The sequence below is a fragment of the Metopolophium dirhodum genome, chromosome 4, assembly GCF_019925205.1.
Source record: "Metopolophium dirhodum isolate CAU chromosome 4, ASM1992520v1, whole genome shotgun sequence".
Taxonomy (NCBI): Eukaryota; Metazoa; Arthropoda; class Insecta; order Hemiptera; family Aphididae; genus Metopolophium; species Metopolophium dirhodum.
Genome location: NC_083563.1, coordinates 4,287,441 through 4,305,474, shown reverse-complemented (window position 1 = coordinate 4,305,474; position 18,034 = coordinate 4,287,441). Strand labels below are relative to the sequence as shown.

The window sequence follows — 18,034 nt, the reverse complement described above, 5'->3', positions numbered from 1 at the left end:
TGGTTCACCAAACTCAAAAGAAAATGAAAAAATTAAGTGCTGCAAAGTACTATAATATACTAGTTTATAGTAATAATATGTATTTTCCTGTATATTTTAAGGATTAAATTTGACAGAACAAACGTTAACTGTATTCACTATAGTTTATTAAAAAAATAAAAATAATGACTTCAAAGTAAATATTGACCACACCACACCATGCCCTATTCTGCGTATCAAACTAAAAACAAGAATATTTCGTTAAAAATACGATTTTAATAGGTATCTATTAAATGTATTGAAAATAAGTTAATGGGGTCAATAGCTTTAAAAAATTAAAACTAAACTTAAAGTAGACACGCAGAAATATGCTATAAAATGTAAAATCATGTCACTAGTTCTATTAGAAATTTATAGGTCTTTTCATATTATTTTATTACATTTTTTTCAAGTAGGTATTATCCATTATATAATTTTAGGTGTTTCAAATTAATTAAATATGATTTTTGTACAATTTAGATTCAGGTGTTATTAAATAGTCATATTACTTGAATTAAATTTAGTGTCGTGAAAACAATAGCTTGTATTATTTGCATGTATATCTAGAAAGGAGTCACAGTGACAAATATAATGAGATAACGATGTTAATCGAGATTTAATAAGTAAAATGCAATTGAATGAATTTCAATTTGAAATATACCTTTTGGAATTATTTATCTGTACCTATATCTATAAATAATCATAATTGATTTTTCATTAAATTTATGTTCGATTGCAATCAATTTTTTCATTTGGTTGTATTTTATATTTTTTTAGAAGTAAAACCATAATAAATAGGTACCCTTTAACTGTAAATTCTGTTATTCATATTTATTTTACCATTCAGAATTAAAAACATTCTAATTTATAATAAAAAAGGCGAAAAAGTGGGTGTCACTCTGCGGTACAGTAAGTTAGAAAATAGGTCACTGTAATGGATTGTGTTAAATTTGAATTCAATGATATATTATCATTGTATAAGAAAAACGATTCTGAGCGATGATAATATTATTAAGTATATATGATGATATGATTGTGAGTAAAGTAATTAATGTATAACCTATTTACGTGCAACCTTGTTTTAAATGTCCAATCCTTAGCTATAAAAGTTGAACATTTTATACATTTTTAACAACAAAATAATTATGAAATTTTAAATATGATATATTTTGTCAAAAATCGAACTTTAAATGCTTATAAAAAAAAACTGTGCCCATGTATTTTTAATATTTTTCAACTGCTATTGTAACAATATATCAGGAGCCTTGTATTACATTTTCACGTATTTTTACTCAACAAATAAAATTTTATTGACAATTAAAGAAAAAAAAATAAAAAAATTGAAAACTGACAATGTCCGAAAACAGCTCGAAAAGAGTCAAAATATTATCGAAATTGTATAGTGTATAGAAAATGAAAATACAAACCAGTGAAAATGTCAAGTACCTACGGAAATTTGTTTTAGAGTTACACCAAAAAACCAAAATCGAATATTTTGTGGAAAACTAATTTAGCGTAAAAATTCCTGGTTTCCCCTAATTTTTATGTTGTTTTTCCGGGTGCTTTTGAAAACCATTGGGAATTTCGACCTCCCGATTGCACCAACTAGATTCACTTTCTCATCGAACAAGATACTAAAGTTGGAAATCGAACCATTTTTTCGACTACTTATCGTGTACACAGAAACAAAACATAAAAAAATTGATAATTAAAATAAAAAATGAACATCATTGTAAAATTAATACATTCATCGTTCCGCTCAGAATTTAAAAATGTCAGACTAATTTCACTTTGTCCATTATGTGCCCACTGCCTAGTTATATATTATTTGAATTTGTGTATCGTTAAACTGTGTGCATAATAATAAACAAGGGACTTATTGAAATGAGTTTTGGAATTGTATCTAATAACAATGTGTTTACTGTATATATTCAAACTGTAAAGAATACATAAATATTAAACGTAAATAACATACTATTAAAATGACAAAATGTTTACTTTGATACTGTTATATTCCAAAGTTAAATAGCATCACAATGATTAAGTAGGTATATCATATATTATAACCATTGTGTAAGTACTATTTTATAAGTAGCTACTGCTCACATAATTTTCAACCAGTTTATTCTTAGTATATACTAGAGGTACCTATATTGACCTTATTTCCGGTAAATTATTTTTAGTTTGTTATATTTTATTTATCAAAGATCGACTTTAAAGATCTGTGAGAAAACAAAACATTAATCAATGCATAAGACATTTAAATTATTACTAAGTAATAAACTGATATCGTCAAGAACCAGTGCTCTATTCATTAGTGATAAAATATTATCTGGGTACAACCAAATTTAAATGCTTATAACTAATATGATATCGGTTACTGGTTTAGCATATTCCATCACTATACATATAAATCCTCAAAAATAATAATAAAAAAAAAAAACGAAAAGTGAATTTTATCATTTAAAAAGGCACAAAGAGATGTATAATTTTTTTCGAAACGCAAAAATCTAACGATTCCATATTTTAGCGATGACGGCTGTCCAATGTACACACTTCACGCATAGGCATACACGGTGTACGACGAAAATACTTGTTATTTATAGCACACGTGACACGTACCCAGAGGTCGCACATGAACGTGCCGAACGGCCATTTTCCAAGGACCAGGTAGAGCAGGGCCATGGGCATGACGAGCAGGGCCACGCACAGGTCGGAAACGGCCAGCGACACGAGCAGATAGTTACACGGGCGCCGAAGCTTGCGGACCAGACACACGGCGATGCAGACGAGCACGTTGCCGACGATCGTCACCACGATGACCAGGAACAGCACGGAGCCGATGGTGAACGCTTCCAGCGCCGTGTACGTTGATGACGGCCCGGCGGCGGTCGTCGCGTTCTTCGGCCACGACACCACTGTCTCGTTGTGCTCGTACACTGCGGCCGTGACGTTGACGCCGTCCATTTAAACGACATCCGGGTACGCCGACCCGAGCATAACCGGCCGGCCACTCAGGTGACGCTGCTGGTTGCCGTCATCGCCGCATTGCCGTCGTCACATCGGCAGCATAATATATTCACACCTCGAAAAGACAGTGGCCCGACCTAGAAAATATAATCACGTTAGTAGATTTTCCGAAAAAAAATTTCATTACTAAGACACTTCGATTTTTGTCTTGTTTTTATATTTATTTTTTTTTTTTTGCTTTGCAACAACCGTGATTGTTTTACCTCTAATAACGGGTCACTATGAAAGTGCGCGAGCAATGCGGAATAAAGCTGATATTGTTGAGATTGTGTCCGTAAAGATTATTTAAGAGTAAAGTCAAACTAATGAAATATATTTAAAAAATTAAAGAACGTTTATAATTTGTATATTAATAATAAAAAAATTAACGTTGTATTTATAATGGAAACACTCCAAAAGTAATAATAAAATTCAGCTACACAACTGTTTTTTTGTAGAATAATTGGATACTTTGCCTTAACATTTTATATATTTTATTTGGATTAACAAAAACCTTCAAAATTCTGAACCAAAAATGCATTAAAATGTATATGGTTATTCCTTAATATTCATTTTTTGTCGTTTAGTCGTTTAGATATAGGTAAAAACCAAATTATTTTAATATATTACTGTTGATATGTAAATACGAAGGACATATTATTATGTTAGTTAATTGTATATAATATAATATATGATAGCTAATAGCTGTTATGTTCATATACTATGATTACAATACGTAGATGACTCAAAATACAAAATAATATATTTAAATTTAAAAATGTACTAGGTAAATCTTTTTATATTGAATTTATAAATCACCAAAATTACTTTTGTACGATGAACTATAAAAAAAAAACATCGAGTAAAGACGTATAATATTAGTTAATACTTGATTGTATAGCACAAATCAGTTTCATTTATTAAAACACAATCTATTATTAGGTATTTGTTTTATTGAATTAAACTCAGTAATAAGTTTTGCTAGTAAAGAAAATAATGTTAAGAATAGGTATTATAAATATATGTTTATTACAGTCCCAATATAGCAAAACAACTTTTTAAATTTAATATAACGTCTAAGAAATTAAATATTATTCTGGGTATTATTTGGATATTGCGAAAAATACTACAACTCAGTCACTTATAAGACACATGAATTGGTTAAATAAGATATTTTGTCAAAACAGATTTTGATACGCAAACTAAAGGAATACGTAATGAGAGGTGACTTTGATAAACATGTTTAATTAAGATTAATTTAAGATCAACATTAGTCAGTCAGAAACTTAATGTTTATTTTTTTTTTTTATGAATGGTTTGCTGTTAACAAATTTTATGATTAATATCTAAAAATGTATAGGTGCTACAAATGAGTTTCCTCCTAATTCATGTCTTCGTGTATATATTTGTCCAATTTGCCTATTTTTCTGTTATAAGTATTACGTATAGATTGTAAATATACTTCTAAATAAAGAATAATACAGAAAAATATCTAAAAATAAAATATGTAAACCATTATAAAATTAATTCACTAGAAAAAGTGATGTTCCTTTAAGTACGTTAAAACTTTTATGTCAAAATGTTCAGCATTGGGTTTTTTTTCAATTAAACAACTACGTACTATCAACGACATCATGTTGACAGTCAGATATAAACTATCGAGTAGTAGACTGTACGTAAAACATGTAAAGAAATACAACTCAATGACACACTGTCGTCGCCGTAAGTATTTGTCTTGTCATGGTTACAAGTCTCATATAGTCACGTTTATTCTACCAGCATCCTTTAAATTTAATTATAAAAAATACATAATATATATTTAAATTTAAAATGTTTAACTTATTTAGTGAGTATTATTATCAATTACATTATTGACATGTAAAAAGAAATATATATTCTTATTTACGTACCTGAGCCTTAGGGTATGAGGAATAAAACAATATTACAAATGTATTATTTTTTTTTACAACTTAAACCAGATGTACAGTAATTCAATTTAATTTATTAGTCAACGACAAAATCTGTAGAACACATTAAATTCATACATAAGTATGCCGATAAGAGGTTATACAAATTCGTTTGAAAGATTACAAGAGTCAATTCAATACTTTAGTCTACCAAAATTTACGTCATCGGTGAATAACTTAAACTTTTAATAATGAAACACAAGTTGAAAAACCCTTACGATTGCATAATATGAAATATGAGTTGACGAGTTTAAAATCGTTGTATACAATTCAACAAAAAAAAACTCTTCTGAACCATTTATAATATGTTTTATGCTATACAACAAAACATACTATTAATAAATTAACATCTAAATAAATAAATTAACGAACGGACCATATATTTGGGTTAATTAAAATTTAAAATACTATAGATTAAGGTACTATAGTAATTTTAAATACCAAAAACTTCTACGCCCATACTTTTAAAAGAAAACCAAACAATTTCTTTGATATTAGAAGTAATGTAATTTCGTAACATTTGACCTTACCAATTCAATGTTCTAGGATAATGTGAATTGTACCGAAACAAATATAAAACATAAACAGAAAACGATTTATAGTGATTGCGTAAGCAAAGAAAAGTCATTATATACTACAAAAACATTATTTTTATTTATTACTCAATACAGTATACTAGTAAAGCATTAAAAAAACTTAATATCAAATTGGTAATACACGTTAAAAATATATTATGCAATAGTAATAACAGTGTCTATAAAGTACCTATATTGCCTATTCAACGCGCCGTGTTACTTTTTATAATATAATAATATTATATTACAACAATATTTGGCTAAATAAATTAATATTTCATACAATTATTAATTAATTTATGTGTTGTTTTCATTTGAATTGAAATTTTTTGTAATAATGCATAGCATATTATTTTAATGGTGGTAAATATTTTAAAAATAAATATAAATTAGATAAATAGACTACAATTTTAATTTCTATTTATTTCGTATACTAAATTAAATAAATTTTGTCAGGAGAATCATTCATAGTTGCGTAAACAAAATAAACTAGACTTTGATATTTTAGAGTCTTAGATATACAAATTTCAAACTAATTAATAAGATATTTGATATACATTTTTAAATGTAAGTATGCTTGTTTTAGTCAGTAGTAGATGTTATTATATATAGTACCTAAATATAATATATGATTAAAAATATGTATGGTTACATTATTGTGTAACTCTCATGAGTTTGACCAAATGATCAATAGCTGATGGACGACTGAACAATGGAAATTAATGTCAAAAAAAGTCGAAGAGATGATATTATCATGATAAGCGTTAATAGTATTTATAAGAAACAATGGTTGTAGTGTGACTGGAATGATATATAACAGTGATATACCTTTAATGCAAATGATGATGGAGGCACTCACTATGTATATGGAAGCATTTAAAACACAAAAACAAAATAGAAACGTAAATATTAGTGATGTATGTTTTTTATGTGCATAGAATATATTCACTTTATCTTTTAATTGAATAAAAAAATATAATATTATACAAAACGGCACAATAACTAGATATTTTCTCAAAAATATATTAAAATGTATGAATTACATTTTGTATGATCATTTTTTTATTTAAAACAAAAATACCAATATCTTTTATTCAGTTTTATTGTTGCAATGATATAGATATTAAAATTTAAAACATTTCTGCATTATTCTATCAAATCAATAACTTTTTTTCATTAATTTAATTTTATCATTACAATGTTGAATGGTTGTATCTAACAGTTATTTATTTCTTAGAAAAATGGAAAATTGTATACTCAAATATCTACACATAGTAACCGATAACTTAAACAAATAAAAGGTTGTATTAAAATGAAAAAAATATGTAAAAATTGTATATAGAAGTTTTGTCATAAATCATAATGAATATTATACATTTAAATATGCTATTTATTGAAATAAAGGAAATTATTTTGTAGAATTTAGATTTGTGTTATAATATTTGATAAAATGATCAAATATTATTTTATTTTATTGTCATGGATAGTTTTTACTTATTAGGTTAGGTATAGAACCTATGCTGACCAACTACATAATGTTTCGTGAAATCCCCAAGATTTTATAATAACTCATAAGTTCAAGAAAATTAAAATTTATAATAATTGTTGTTTTTTTGTTTCAATATACCTAATTGAAATTTTAAAGGTAGCTTTATTGTATTTTTTATACGCATTTAATTCTTGAAGATCTTTTATGGTAAAATTATTTTATAATACTAAAAAGGGGATGTGAGCAAAGCAACTGAAAAACTATATTACAGTGCTTTACATCATTAAATATTCTTAAAATATCTCTGGTGTTGATTATTAAAAATTCATGATTTTTATCCTATATTTATGAGAAATAAGAGCATGAAAGAGATTCCTTGATCCACATTTTATAAAAGATCGAGATAAAACATTAATCTATCTATTTATCAATCTGTCTTTTAATGTAAATATTTTTTATTTTAATTATGATCACATTTACCTAATTTTATTTTCAATAGAAATAAAAAAAATGTCTGCAAATTTTTAAGGTAATGTACCTACTAGGATATTTAAGCTACCTAATTATAGAAAAAACGATTTTCTGTTGAATAATATTATCTAGGGTTTTCTCATTCAACGGGTAGGAATTTCTGACTATAACAAAAGTAATTATAAAATAATAAATATTCAATGAAGATTTGTTAATATAATGTAATATTATTTTGTTTAAACATTTTTAATATTTATAGAAAACCAATTAAAAATTAAAAACTATTTAGGTTTTGAACGATTTTCTGAATGATATTCTTATGGAAAAATTAAAGCTATAAACGTATAAAATTATCATTCGTCATATTATGTATTATGCAATTAAAAATTTTAATACACGTATTTACATATATAATATATATTAGGGTGATGCTTATATGGGCAAATAAATTTTTTTCTTCAATTTATTTGAGGGCACCTCGTAATTATTTTATACCTACCTCGGAGATACTATTACATGTAAATTTTTTTTTTGAATTTTTTTTAAAGGTCGCTACCAGGAATTGAAAATTGATCAATTTCGAAAAAAATTAATTGTTTGTTTATTTTATTATCTAGTATAATTTTTACATATAAGGTAGGTATTATTATTTTAATTAGCTATGTTATAATCACATTCTACAAGTATTTACATTATTATAATATTAAAGTTGATTTTTTTCTGTCCGGATATTTTTGCCTAAACTGTTTTATTAGTAACAAAAGGAACTGTTTTTGTTCTTCATTTGTGGTGTGTAATTTGTTATATTCCTCCATCAAAGCCACTCCTCTCTTTGCAATATCGTTGACGACTCTCATTTACTGAACGATTGCTTTACTTTTTTTATAATCTTCGTCTTCATCCCAATGGTCGACATCTTTATTAAAAATCTGAGAAGAAATTCCTAATATGTCAAAGAATTTGCGAGTGTTGTCGGTTACAAAATCTTCTAAGTTTTTTCTTAAAACAATATCGGGTTCCAAACTTATGCGTTTCACTGGGTGCTCCGTTCCTTCATTTTGCATAGCAACTACCATGTTTCTTTTTGTTTCGGAAGAAACATTTTCGTCAAAAAAGGCGAATGCGATCAGTTCTTCTGATAAGTACTAAAGATGGCCAAGGAATTTCTTCATAGCTTTTTTAGAAATCATTACATTTACTTCTTCGTATTTCTTTAAATCTTTTAATAGTTGTAGGTCATTTCTAGGTGAGTAAATCGCTGTTGCAGCTTGAAACCAATATTTTATGTATATTCTTACAGTAAAAATACAAATGTCACAAATTCTTACATATTCTTTTTTCGTCAGCTTAATTTGTCCTCTAAATAAATATATCTTTAAGGAATATATGGCTTCTGCCATCCATCGAGCACGATGAAGTCCACCAGGGGATCTAAAATATATACCTTTTTTAGGAACTCCCCCCCAAGAAAATAATACTTTTATTATTCATAATTCTTAATAATCATCTCTTGGTTGAAACTCCTCTAGTTCTACCTCTTTTTTTGAAGGTAATTTAGTTTCAATTAAAATTTGTTACATCTGACCGATCAACCATACTTCAGTCGTTTGTCTCGTCGAAACCACTGTATTAATACTAGTTGCCATAATATACGTGTTTAATAAACTATAGTAACTGCGAAATTAACGTTAAAAAAAAATAAATTGAGCACAAAATAAGTATAAAAAGCTACAACAATTACAAACATTAAACACGAATACGATGACAATGTAAACTGATTATGAATTTGTGACCAAGACGCCCGTAGTGAAATATGTTTCTTCCTATCTTTATGAGTCTATAGAAATTATCGATTATAATATTGTGCCCATATTATCGAAATAATGTGTTTCTCGTTATCTTTATAGGTCTATTATTCGGAAATTATCAACTATACCTATTTTTGCCGAAATTGTAGCATTATTTTATCTGCTGGTAGCGACCTTTAAAACTTAATTATTACACCTGAAACATTTCCTACAGCTCATTTATATCATATAGAACAAATTGGCAAGGTGCCACAATTATATTTTAAAAGTTGAATTTTAAGCACCACCCTAATATATATACCTACTAATAATAAAAGCTTTTTTCGTATAAAAGTTTGCTGGTAAGATGGCTAGGTGCAGATTTTATAAATTATTATGTATCGATTATCAAAATAAAATTTAAATTGATAATACCAAACTTATATACCAAGGTAATTATAATTTCGATAGCAATTATTATTGGTAAAAATTAATAACTGATTTAATTATTTTTGATTAGTTCTTATTTTCGTAATGACATTTTCGTGAATGATAATAAACGCAGGTCGGATATAATATGTATAACTATAAAATTAAATTACTTTTCAACAGATTTAATCAAACAGCTTTAAATTTTGTATGGTATTCATATCGCTACCAAAAATAATAAACATTGCAACATTATAGCAATATATCTAAAGGTAGTAAGTAGTTGTTAAAATAAAATATATGTTGATTAAAATATGTAAATTAGGTATGAAAAATATATTGTAAATTTCTTGTCGTCAAACAACGGTCGTCCCAAAACCTATGCAATAATTGAGGAGACGTAAATAAATATTGCATGATAATATATTTATATATTATTTTATATATAATTTAATACAATTTATGTTATGCAGAGCAATTATAATACTAATGTCTATGATTATTCTTCATAGTTTCATAAATTTTAATAGGTAAAAAATAACTAATTTAAATTGCAATTTACAATTATAGAATTTAAACACATATATAGAAAACAAATACAGGTGTTATAATTTGGAAAAAACAATCTCGTACCACTTCGGGCACCTCAGTAATTAATGGTATAAAAAATATAAGTATTTAGAAATACGATTTTATATTTTCAAGTATCTTTATAAATTCAATGATTTTAATAATTATAATAAATGCTTTTAAGTTCTGATTTACACACACACACACACACACACACACACACACACATACACACAAAACCAGTGAGTACCGTTCAGTCGATTACACTTTAGGTATTGTCTCTAGACGTATTGTCTTTGTCGTGACGGTTCTTGCACCTTGCCGCAAACCAAATGCTTGCTACACTCGAGTGGAACAATATCCGTTGTCGTGATGACTGTTTTCCAAACTAAACGAGCCTCCTTAATATAATCGTTTCTCGATAAAACAATCAACCCAATATAAATATTATATAATAATAATATATCGAGTAACAACGATACGGCGGCCTCAATTCAATGTAATATGTGTACAGTTTTTTTTTTCATCCAAAACCAATAAATCCACGCCTCGTCATCGTTACCTGAATAACATTTGTGTAGCACACCCTCGTGCGCCCGCCATTGCTAGAATTAATCATCTACCGTGGACATTTTATCCGACACAATTTTTTTATGCATATATATGTATATATTTCATGATTTATTACCATCGATGACTTGGGCTGGAGACTATAATATTGGTACGGTAGGTGCTCGCGTATTTCATTCGGCGGACCATCGTTATCGTACCATTCGTACTCCATTCTCCCGATAGCTTGGCATGTGGAAGTTGTTCGCCAATTGTTGAGCTAAATAATATTCAACGCCGATCGAGTTGATTTTTACAAGGGTAATTTTTGCCCCAATGATTATAGATTTTCTCGTACCCCCTCCGCCTCTGTCGCGTCTGTTGAATATTTATTTTTATCCTGCCATACTGATAATATATAATAGGCAAATCGACGGGTATCGTTAATAATTAGCCACCATTAAACAATCCAGGGAAGTCATTCCGAGGTATATTGAGAGTTGAATCCACCTCGTCGTTGAATAAGTAATTTTAATGTATAATATTATGTTAAATTTGAATCCAATGATAAATCATTTTGTATGATGAAAAACAATTCTGAACTGAGCTATATTTCTAAGGATATTGTCTTATGGATACCGCTATGAGTAATGTATTTTTCTATTAGACGTAATACGGTAAGCTTAAAAAATTCCTAAAACTAAATTGAAAGAATAAATTAAAATCGTTAGTATACGTTATAATATCCAATGTCATCAAAATTTGAATTTAAATCACTGATAAAAAAATTGTATGTGTCATTTTTCTAAATTATTTATTTTTTCTTTCCAGTAAAGTAAAATTTATTTGGAATGTTTTGTTATTTACAAGCCCTACATTTTTAAACTAAAAAATTCATAAATATTTAACAAAATATAATTTACATATTTTTATGACTTAAACAAATGTTGTACTAATTGAAAATTTAAACATTAAACGTAATAAAATAAAATTCTGTACCTATAAAGTTTGTTGATACTTTTTGACAAGAGCAAGAAAATCTTATGAGGACCTATTGTAATACATTGTCAAGTTATTTTACTCAAAAACAAAAATGTTATCTTTCAAAAAAAAAAGAAAAGAAAATAAAAACTTAAAAATTTAAATTTTTGAGGAATCGTCGCACAGGATATACTTATTTATATTATAGAAGGTACTAAAACCAACAAAAATAAAAATTATTTATACCTATTAATTATTATTATGACTATACATTAGTTATTATAAGCGTCAATTTATGTTATATTTTGCTTACATTTTTAACCATTATTTGCACCATAATTTATTTAGTCTATAATCGTTCATATATAAATTAATTATTGTTGGCCTATGCGATGTTATAGATTCTCATGCTTTGATTTTCTAAGGATAAGTTAAACTTATTAACATCGCTTAACTTCAAAACCAAGGTACGTAAAAAACTATTGATGTAATAATATATGGGAGTCATCAAACTACAGCCCACCGGCTCACGACTGTATCTGGCCCTCATAAAAGTTTTAAGTGGTCCTACAAATGAAGATTAATAATCTAAAAATATGTGTAATATCCCAAGTCGTTCTTGCGCACACTTAAAGCACGTGCCACGTAGGTATACATAGTGAACACGTGCATTCACGATGCGATGATTGTCAGTTAATTTACTATCAATACGAAATGTGCATATACCTACATACATTATTAGTAAACTTACTAGAGTGATTATTTTTAAATTCTCAATTCAAAGTTCACTTGTTTGATATATCAGGAAATTAACCGAATAGAAAATCTCATTTAGAATGTCGAAATTTTTACGAAAAGTGGTAATTGGATTATTTGGTCGCAAAAATTTGTGTAACACAATTTTATGTTTAATTTTAAAATAATGAATACTTATTCGTACTTAATAAAACAACATTAAATGACATTATGAAACCAAATAATTTATTTGATAAAATATGTTAATTCAAAATATAGGTCATCCATGGCGGACAAACGTATATAGATCAGTGTTGAGAATTGGAACCAGTAACATAAAATCAGAATTCGATAAAATATTAGTAAAACATCAATTGTATACTATTTATTAATTAAAACTAACAATTTATAAATATTTGTAATATAAGTATAAAGTATGAACTTTGGAAAATATAAATAAATAATGTGTACATTTAATTAAGCCATAACAAATTATTTAATATTAAATAGGTATCTACATTGAAAGTACCAAACTAAATAAAATTAACCATCAAAAATACATTTTTAATTCTTGTATTTGTTATATTTTTATAAAAGTAAAAATAATATGTTATAATATAATCTATACTAAAATATAAATACTTTTAACCCACATAGAGTTCTTCCATTTAATATGGCTTCCGAGTACAAACGTTTGGATAACTTATTATATATTTTTATCAATTTAACGAATACATAGTACCTATATAACAGTTTAAAATATTTAAATATAATATTGTTACAGGAAACAAGTTAGACGCCCTATAATATAATAAATATTAATCAAACATACGTTACATAATTTATTTTTGGGATTTTATGCGGAAATAATGTCTATAAAAATGTGGGAAACTCGGCCAACTTGAATTTGGGATGAACTACATTGAAACGGTGAGTATGGTAAGATACCGGTAAATGGTTATACATATTTTATTTCTTGTAATGTTTGACGAAAAGGAGGTTAAGCGTTACAAAAGTAAATCATAAGAAAAAAAAGAGAGGGTTGGGGAAGGACCGACGAATGAAGTAGAAAAACGAAAAGTTTCCGGCAAGAATAAAGGAATTCTGTCGCATCATACGCCTCACTTTTCCACGCTGCCGGCGCTTCAGAACGAGATGACTAATATCATTTGGCAAACACAAACCGAAAAACATTTAACCCACAGAATGCTGGCGGCCGAACGGTACAAAAGTCATTATCCAGCCATAGTTTTTATGTTAGTAATAATAACCCCGACCACGAGCCACTTGAGTAGAAACGTACATACATTGATAGAATTTACAAAATTTAATTTAAATATGAATTTGGAAAAATTATTGTATTTAATAGTTGACATTTCAATTTGTACACGGTGTATTATATTATTATACTCATTTATTATTAACTTATTATTTGTGGAGAACATGTTTACTGAAATTCTGAAATATAGAATATAGAAAATTAAATTAAATTTATACCATAAATGGTTATTAATATATATATATTATATATATCCAAGTAGAAAAATAATAATTCAAGTAGGTATGATTAAACAATTAGTATTTTTTGTTAAACATGCATTTATATTGTTCGATTAGTTTTGAATTTCTTAAAGTATTCAGGTATAAATTATTAATGACGAAAACTTTAATTTGAATAATATTCTTTACCTTTTCGTGAAATATACTTATATAATATTATTTTTATTAATTAATAACAGTTTAAGTAAAAATATAAATACAAGCATTAAAGAGCTACAAGAAGTCAGTCGACGACAAAAGTGGACGGAAATGTTCAAATGTCTGAACAATGAATGCTCATTTTGAAGATAACAATACAGTAAATAGATAAATAAAAAACAGCAATTATTATCATGCATTATTATGAATAAATTAAATTAAATTACTAAACTATATAAAATCATTTTGAAAAGATAAAAGCCGTTTAAGTTTGAGGAATAAAATATTTAGATTGAAATATTGCCTGAGTGACGCTCAATAAAAGTATACTTTACGGGCATAAAAAAACGATAAACCCTTAAACGTTTTTCACCATTTCTGAAAAAAAAGATAAAACATCTATATAGATTTTGTTTCTTTGTAAACACTTAATGGAGTAAACCAATATTCGCTCAGACCGATGTTTTTATTATATTCCAAAAACCAAGAGGAATGTAAGTTGTATTTATTTCTTCTTTTTGTATTATTTATTTGGTGACAACATTCTTTCACACTTCACTCTATTAAATTTTTCTAACGGTGATAGTTTATTTTATCGATTTGGTTATTACTTCTATAATTAAAGAGTGAACAAATAATAATTAAGTACTTAAAATGTTATTAGATAGGTACTAATAATAATAACTAAATGAATAAAATGGACTATTACCCCAACAAAAATTATTTTTAGATTTACTATTATAATATTGAAGTCTAACAGATAAGTACTTAAATTCCAAAAGTACATTAATTATTGTTTAATAATATCGGTGTAATTGTGTCATGAAAGACTATTCTCAAATCATAAAAAATAATATTTGTAATTTAAATATTTTGTGATTTGTTTGTTCTATAAAACACATTCAACTCAATAATGTACAAAATAAGTATCAAATTATCGTTTCAATTATTATAAAGATATAAATGTTTATGATGCGTAAAATTGATAATTTAATTATCTTCTAATATAATTTTTTTTTTTTTTTAATAATTGTCAAGTTATTATAGTTTATACTAGAGGCTTTAAAAATAAATAAAAACAATTAATATTTGAATTCATAAACTTAGTTCAAAAACATATTGTGAAAGTTTATAAAATTGTGTAAGAAGACTTTTATGAAAAATACCAGTTAAATTAACAAATTAATTATACAACACATGGTAAATCATGATGCTTATATTTAACAATTATATAAGAGCAAATTAAAACAGTAACGTAGAGGAGTAAGGAAGCGTTAAATGACTTATAAATAAGACATTAATTCTTATATTAGATATTAATAGCTATATAAATTAAAGTTTTTGTAAGTTTTTGCGTGCATTTGATAACCTTATAATTTCTGAAATTATTTTTATTTTTCTCATATCCATAGTATAGTTAATAGTCCAAGTATTCACAACTTATTCATAAATCACAATCTTCAAATTAAAATCAATTTATTCTATTGTGTTATATCAATCAACGTGTTCAATAGACGCATAACATTGTCTTATATAAGCTTGACTGGAGTTACATAATACATAGAAGTTTGAAAGCATTTAATGATATAAAATGTTAAGGCAATTGATTGTTAAAATATGTACCACTCTATGATATTAAATTAGTAAATATTTCCGAGTTGGTGTTTAATCCAACATTATTAAATCATAAGTTTTGCAATGAAATATAAAAATAAAAAATATCAATATCACTGGATGTAATATACAGATATAATAATAATTAATATATCATGGATATAAATCAAAAACACAAATCTATTTGGTGATTTCACATTTTCTACCTACTTCATTATACAATCCATATTGAATTCTATAACTAATAGTGAATTCCTTATCAATATACCTATTAGTAACGTTGGCTGTATAGACTGACAGGTAATTTAGTTTCCAGCTCTATATCCACCAAATTAGACTAATTAGATTTCGTGTATAAATCATACAATGTAGGCAATTCAATAGCCACGCGTCTGCATGATGGCCGTACGCCTTACCGTTCTAATAAAAGGGTTGAAGATGATGTCGTAAGGGTTGGTAATTTAACACAGTATACCTATCACCAACGGTTTCCAAACTTAATTGTTTACAACAAACTATGTGCGAAACTACAAGCACTTAAACGCGGGATTAAACTCGATGGATATAATTGGTTTCCGGGCAAAATCGAGTAAAAGATAATATGCCAAACAAGCATTGCAAATAACATAATAGTCAGTATCTGTATTGCACAAAAATGCTTTTGGTGTAGTACGTATGTAGATAAATTAGTTAATCCGTGAAAAATTATATTCATAATGCTTATATTATTAATAATTATGTATTGAAAGAAAACATATGGTTTTAGATTAGATATGTGATAATGCGCACTGAAATTGTAAATTTTATGGTTGGGGCCTTGGGAGATTGGTTCCGTACAAACGTTTCGTGTACTGCATATTATTTTGAAATGTCTAATATTTAAATAATCGACATGTGAAATTAAAGATTTTGAATTGTAAATAAATTACTAATAAATAGCTGAAAAATAATTCTATAAATTGCAGTTTGTAATACTTACTTTATTAATAGAATATTATAACAAGATATATTGTAACTTTTTTTTAAATTCGAACCTACCCGAAGAGCGTAATAAGACGCACGTGTACCTAAAGTTATCGCAATAATATAATATCTATTGATAATAATAGTCAACATTGTATTTATTGAGTACCTACTGATATCAAAGTAGTATTGTGATATAACTAACTATACCATATTATATATTAATCATAATATAATAAACATGAATATTTGTCAAGATATGTTCTCATTCACAGTAAACCCTTTTTTTCTTTGTGTAATAACAACAATTTCTATTGTTTAATAAAGCCACGGAAGTCACTTTGCTATATAGCAAGTTTCGAGTGTACCAATAGTACCATAAGTAATAAGTATCAATAATCATTTTATAAGTCATTGTAATGGATATATACGATTTTAATTCAATGATACATTTCTATAAATAAAATAAAATAAGTCTACATTTGAATACTCATCATTGTTTAATAATATATTCAACGCTTCGCTCAAAATATAAAAAGTATTATCATTTTGGGTTTATGATCTAGTCAGACAGTAAAAGATTTAGATTTAAAATTAATAATTTTATTAAAATCAATAAGTGAACCAAAATTGTTTTACGACAAGAGATAATATAACTATATATAAGACTTTAGTGAGACAACTACGAAAAAAATCCAAGGTTACAAATTTGTATGTAACTAGATTTAACCATAATTTGTGATTCTCAACAAAGAGTGCTGTCTAAATATTTGGCTACAATGCCAAACTATCAATTGTAGTTTAGGAAGAACGCCAACAATTCTTTGTGACAGCTTTTAATGCTAATGTGATCGAATGACGTGAATAAAGTTACGTCTCTAAGCCTTTACAGTTATAATGTAGTCTCTATAGGTAACTAAGTAAAAGTCTAAAATCTTTACATTTTTTATTTTCTATTTGGAAGAACCGAAGCTTTCAAATTTAGGAAATAGGGAAATAGGTGAATCACACATCGTATTGTTATTCGTGACGTTTATTAAACTTTTAATATGCAAAACACTAAATCCTCGTTTCTTCATTATTATAGCGGTTGCTGGTTTCGAACTTTGGGATTTAATCAACCGATGGATAGCATCGTACCCGAGCTTTTAAACATAAAGCAAAAAATAAATTGCTAAA

The 18,034-nt window shown here is 26.7% G+C and overlaps 1 protein-coding gene across 2 annotated transcripts in view; it reads right to left on the bottom strand.

The window, feature by feature from the left end:
• The window catches only part of LOC132943202 (5-hydroxytryptamine receptor 1-like), a 234,726-nt gene that overhangs the window by 65,202 nt on the left and 151,490 nt on the right, over nucleotides 1–18,034 (bottom strand). For both annotated transcript variants that reach the window (XM_061012077.1, XM_061012076.1), the window contains one exon: nucleotides 2,641–3,125. In XM_061012077.1, the coding sequence (XP_060868060.1) occupies nucleotides 2,641–2,985 (345 nt within the window). In that variant the 5' untranslated portion in view covers nucleotides 2,986–3,125. The remainder of the gene's footprint in view (nucleotides 1–2,640; nucleotides 3,126–18,034) is intronic.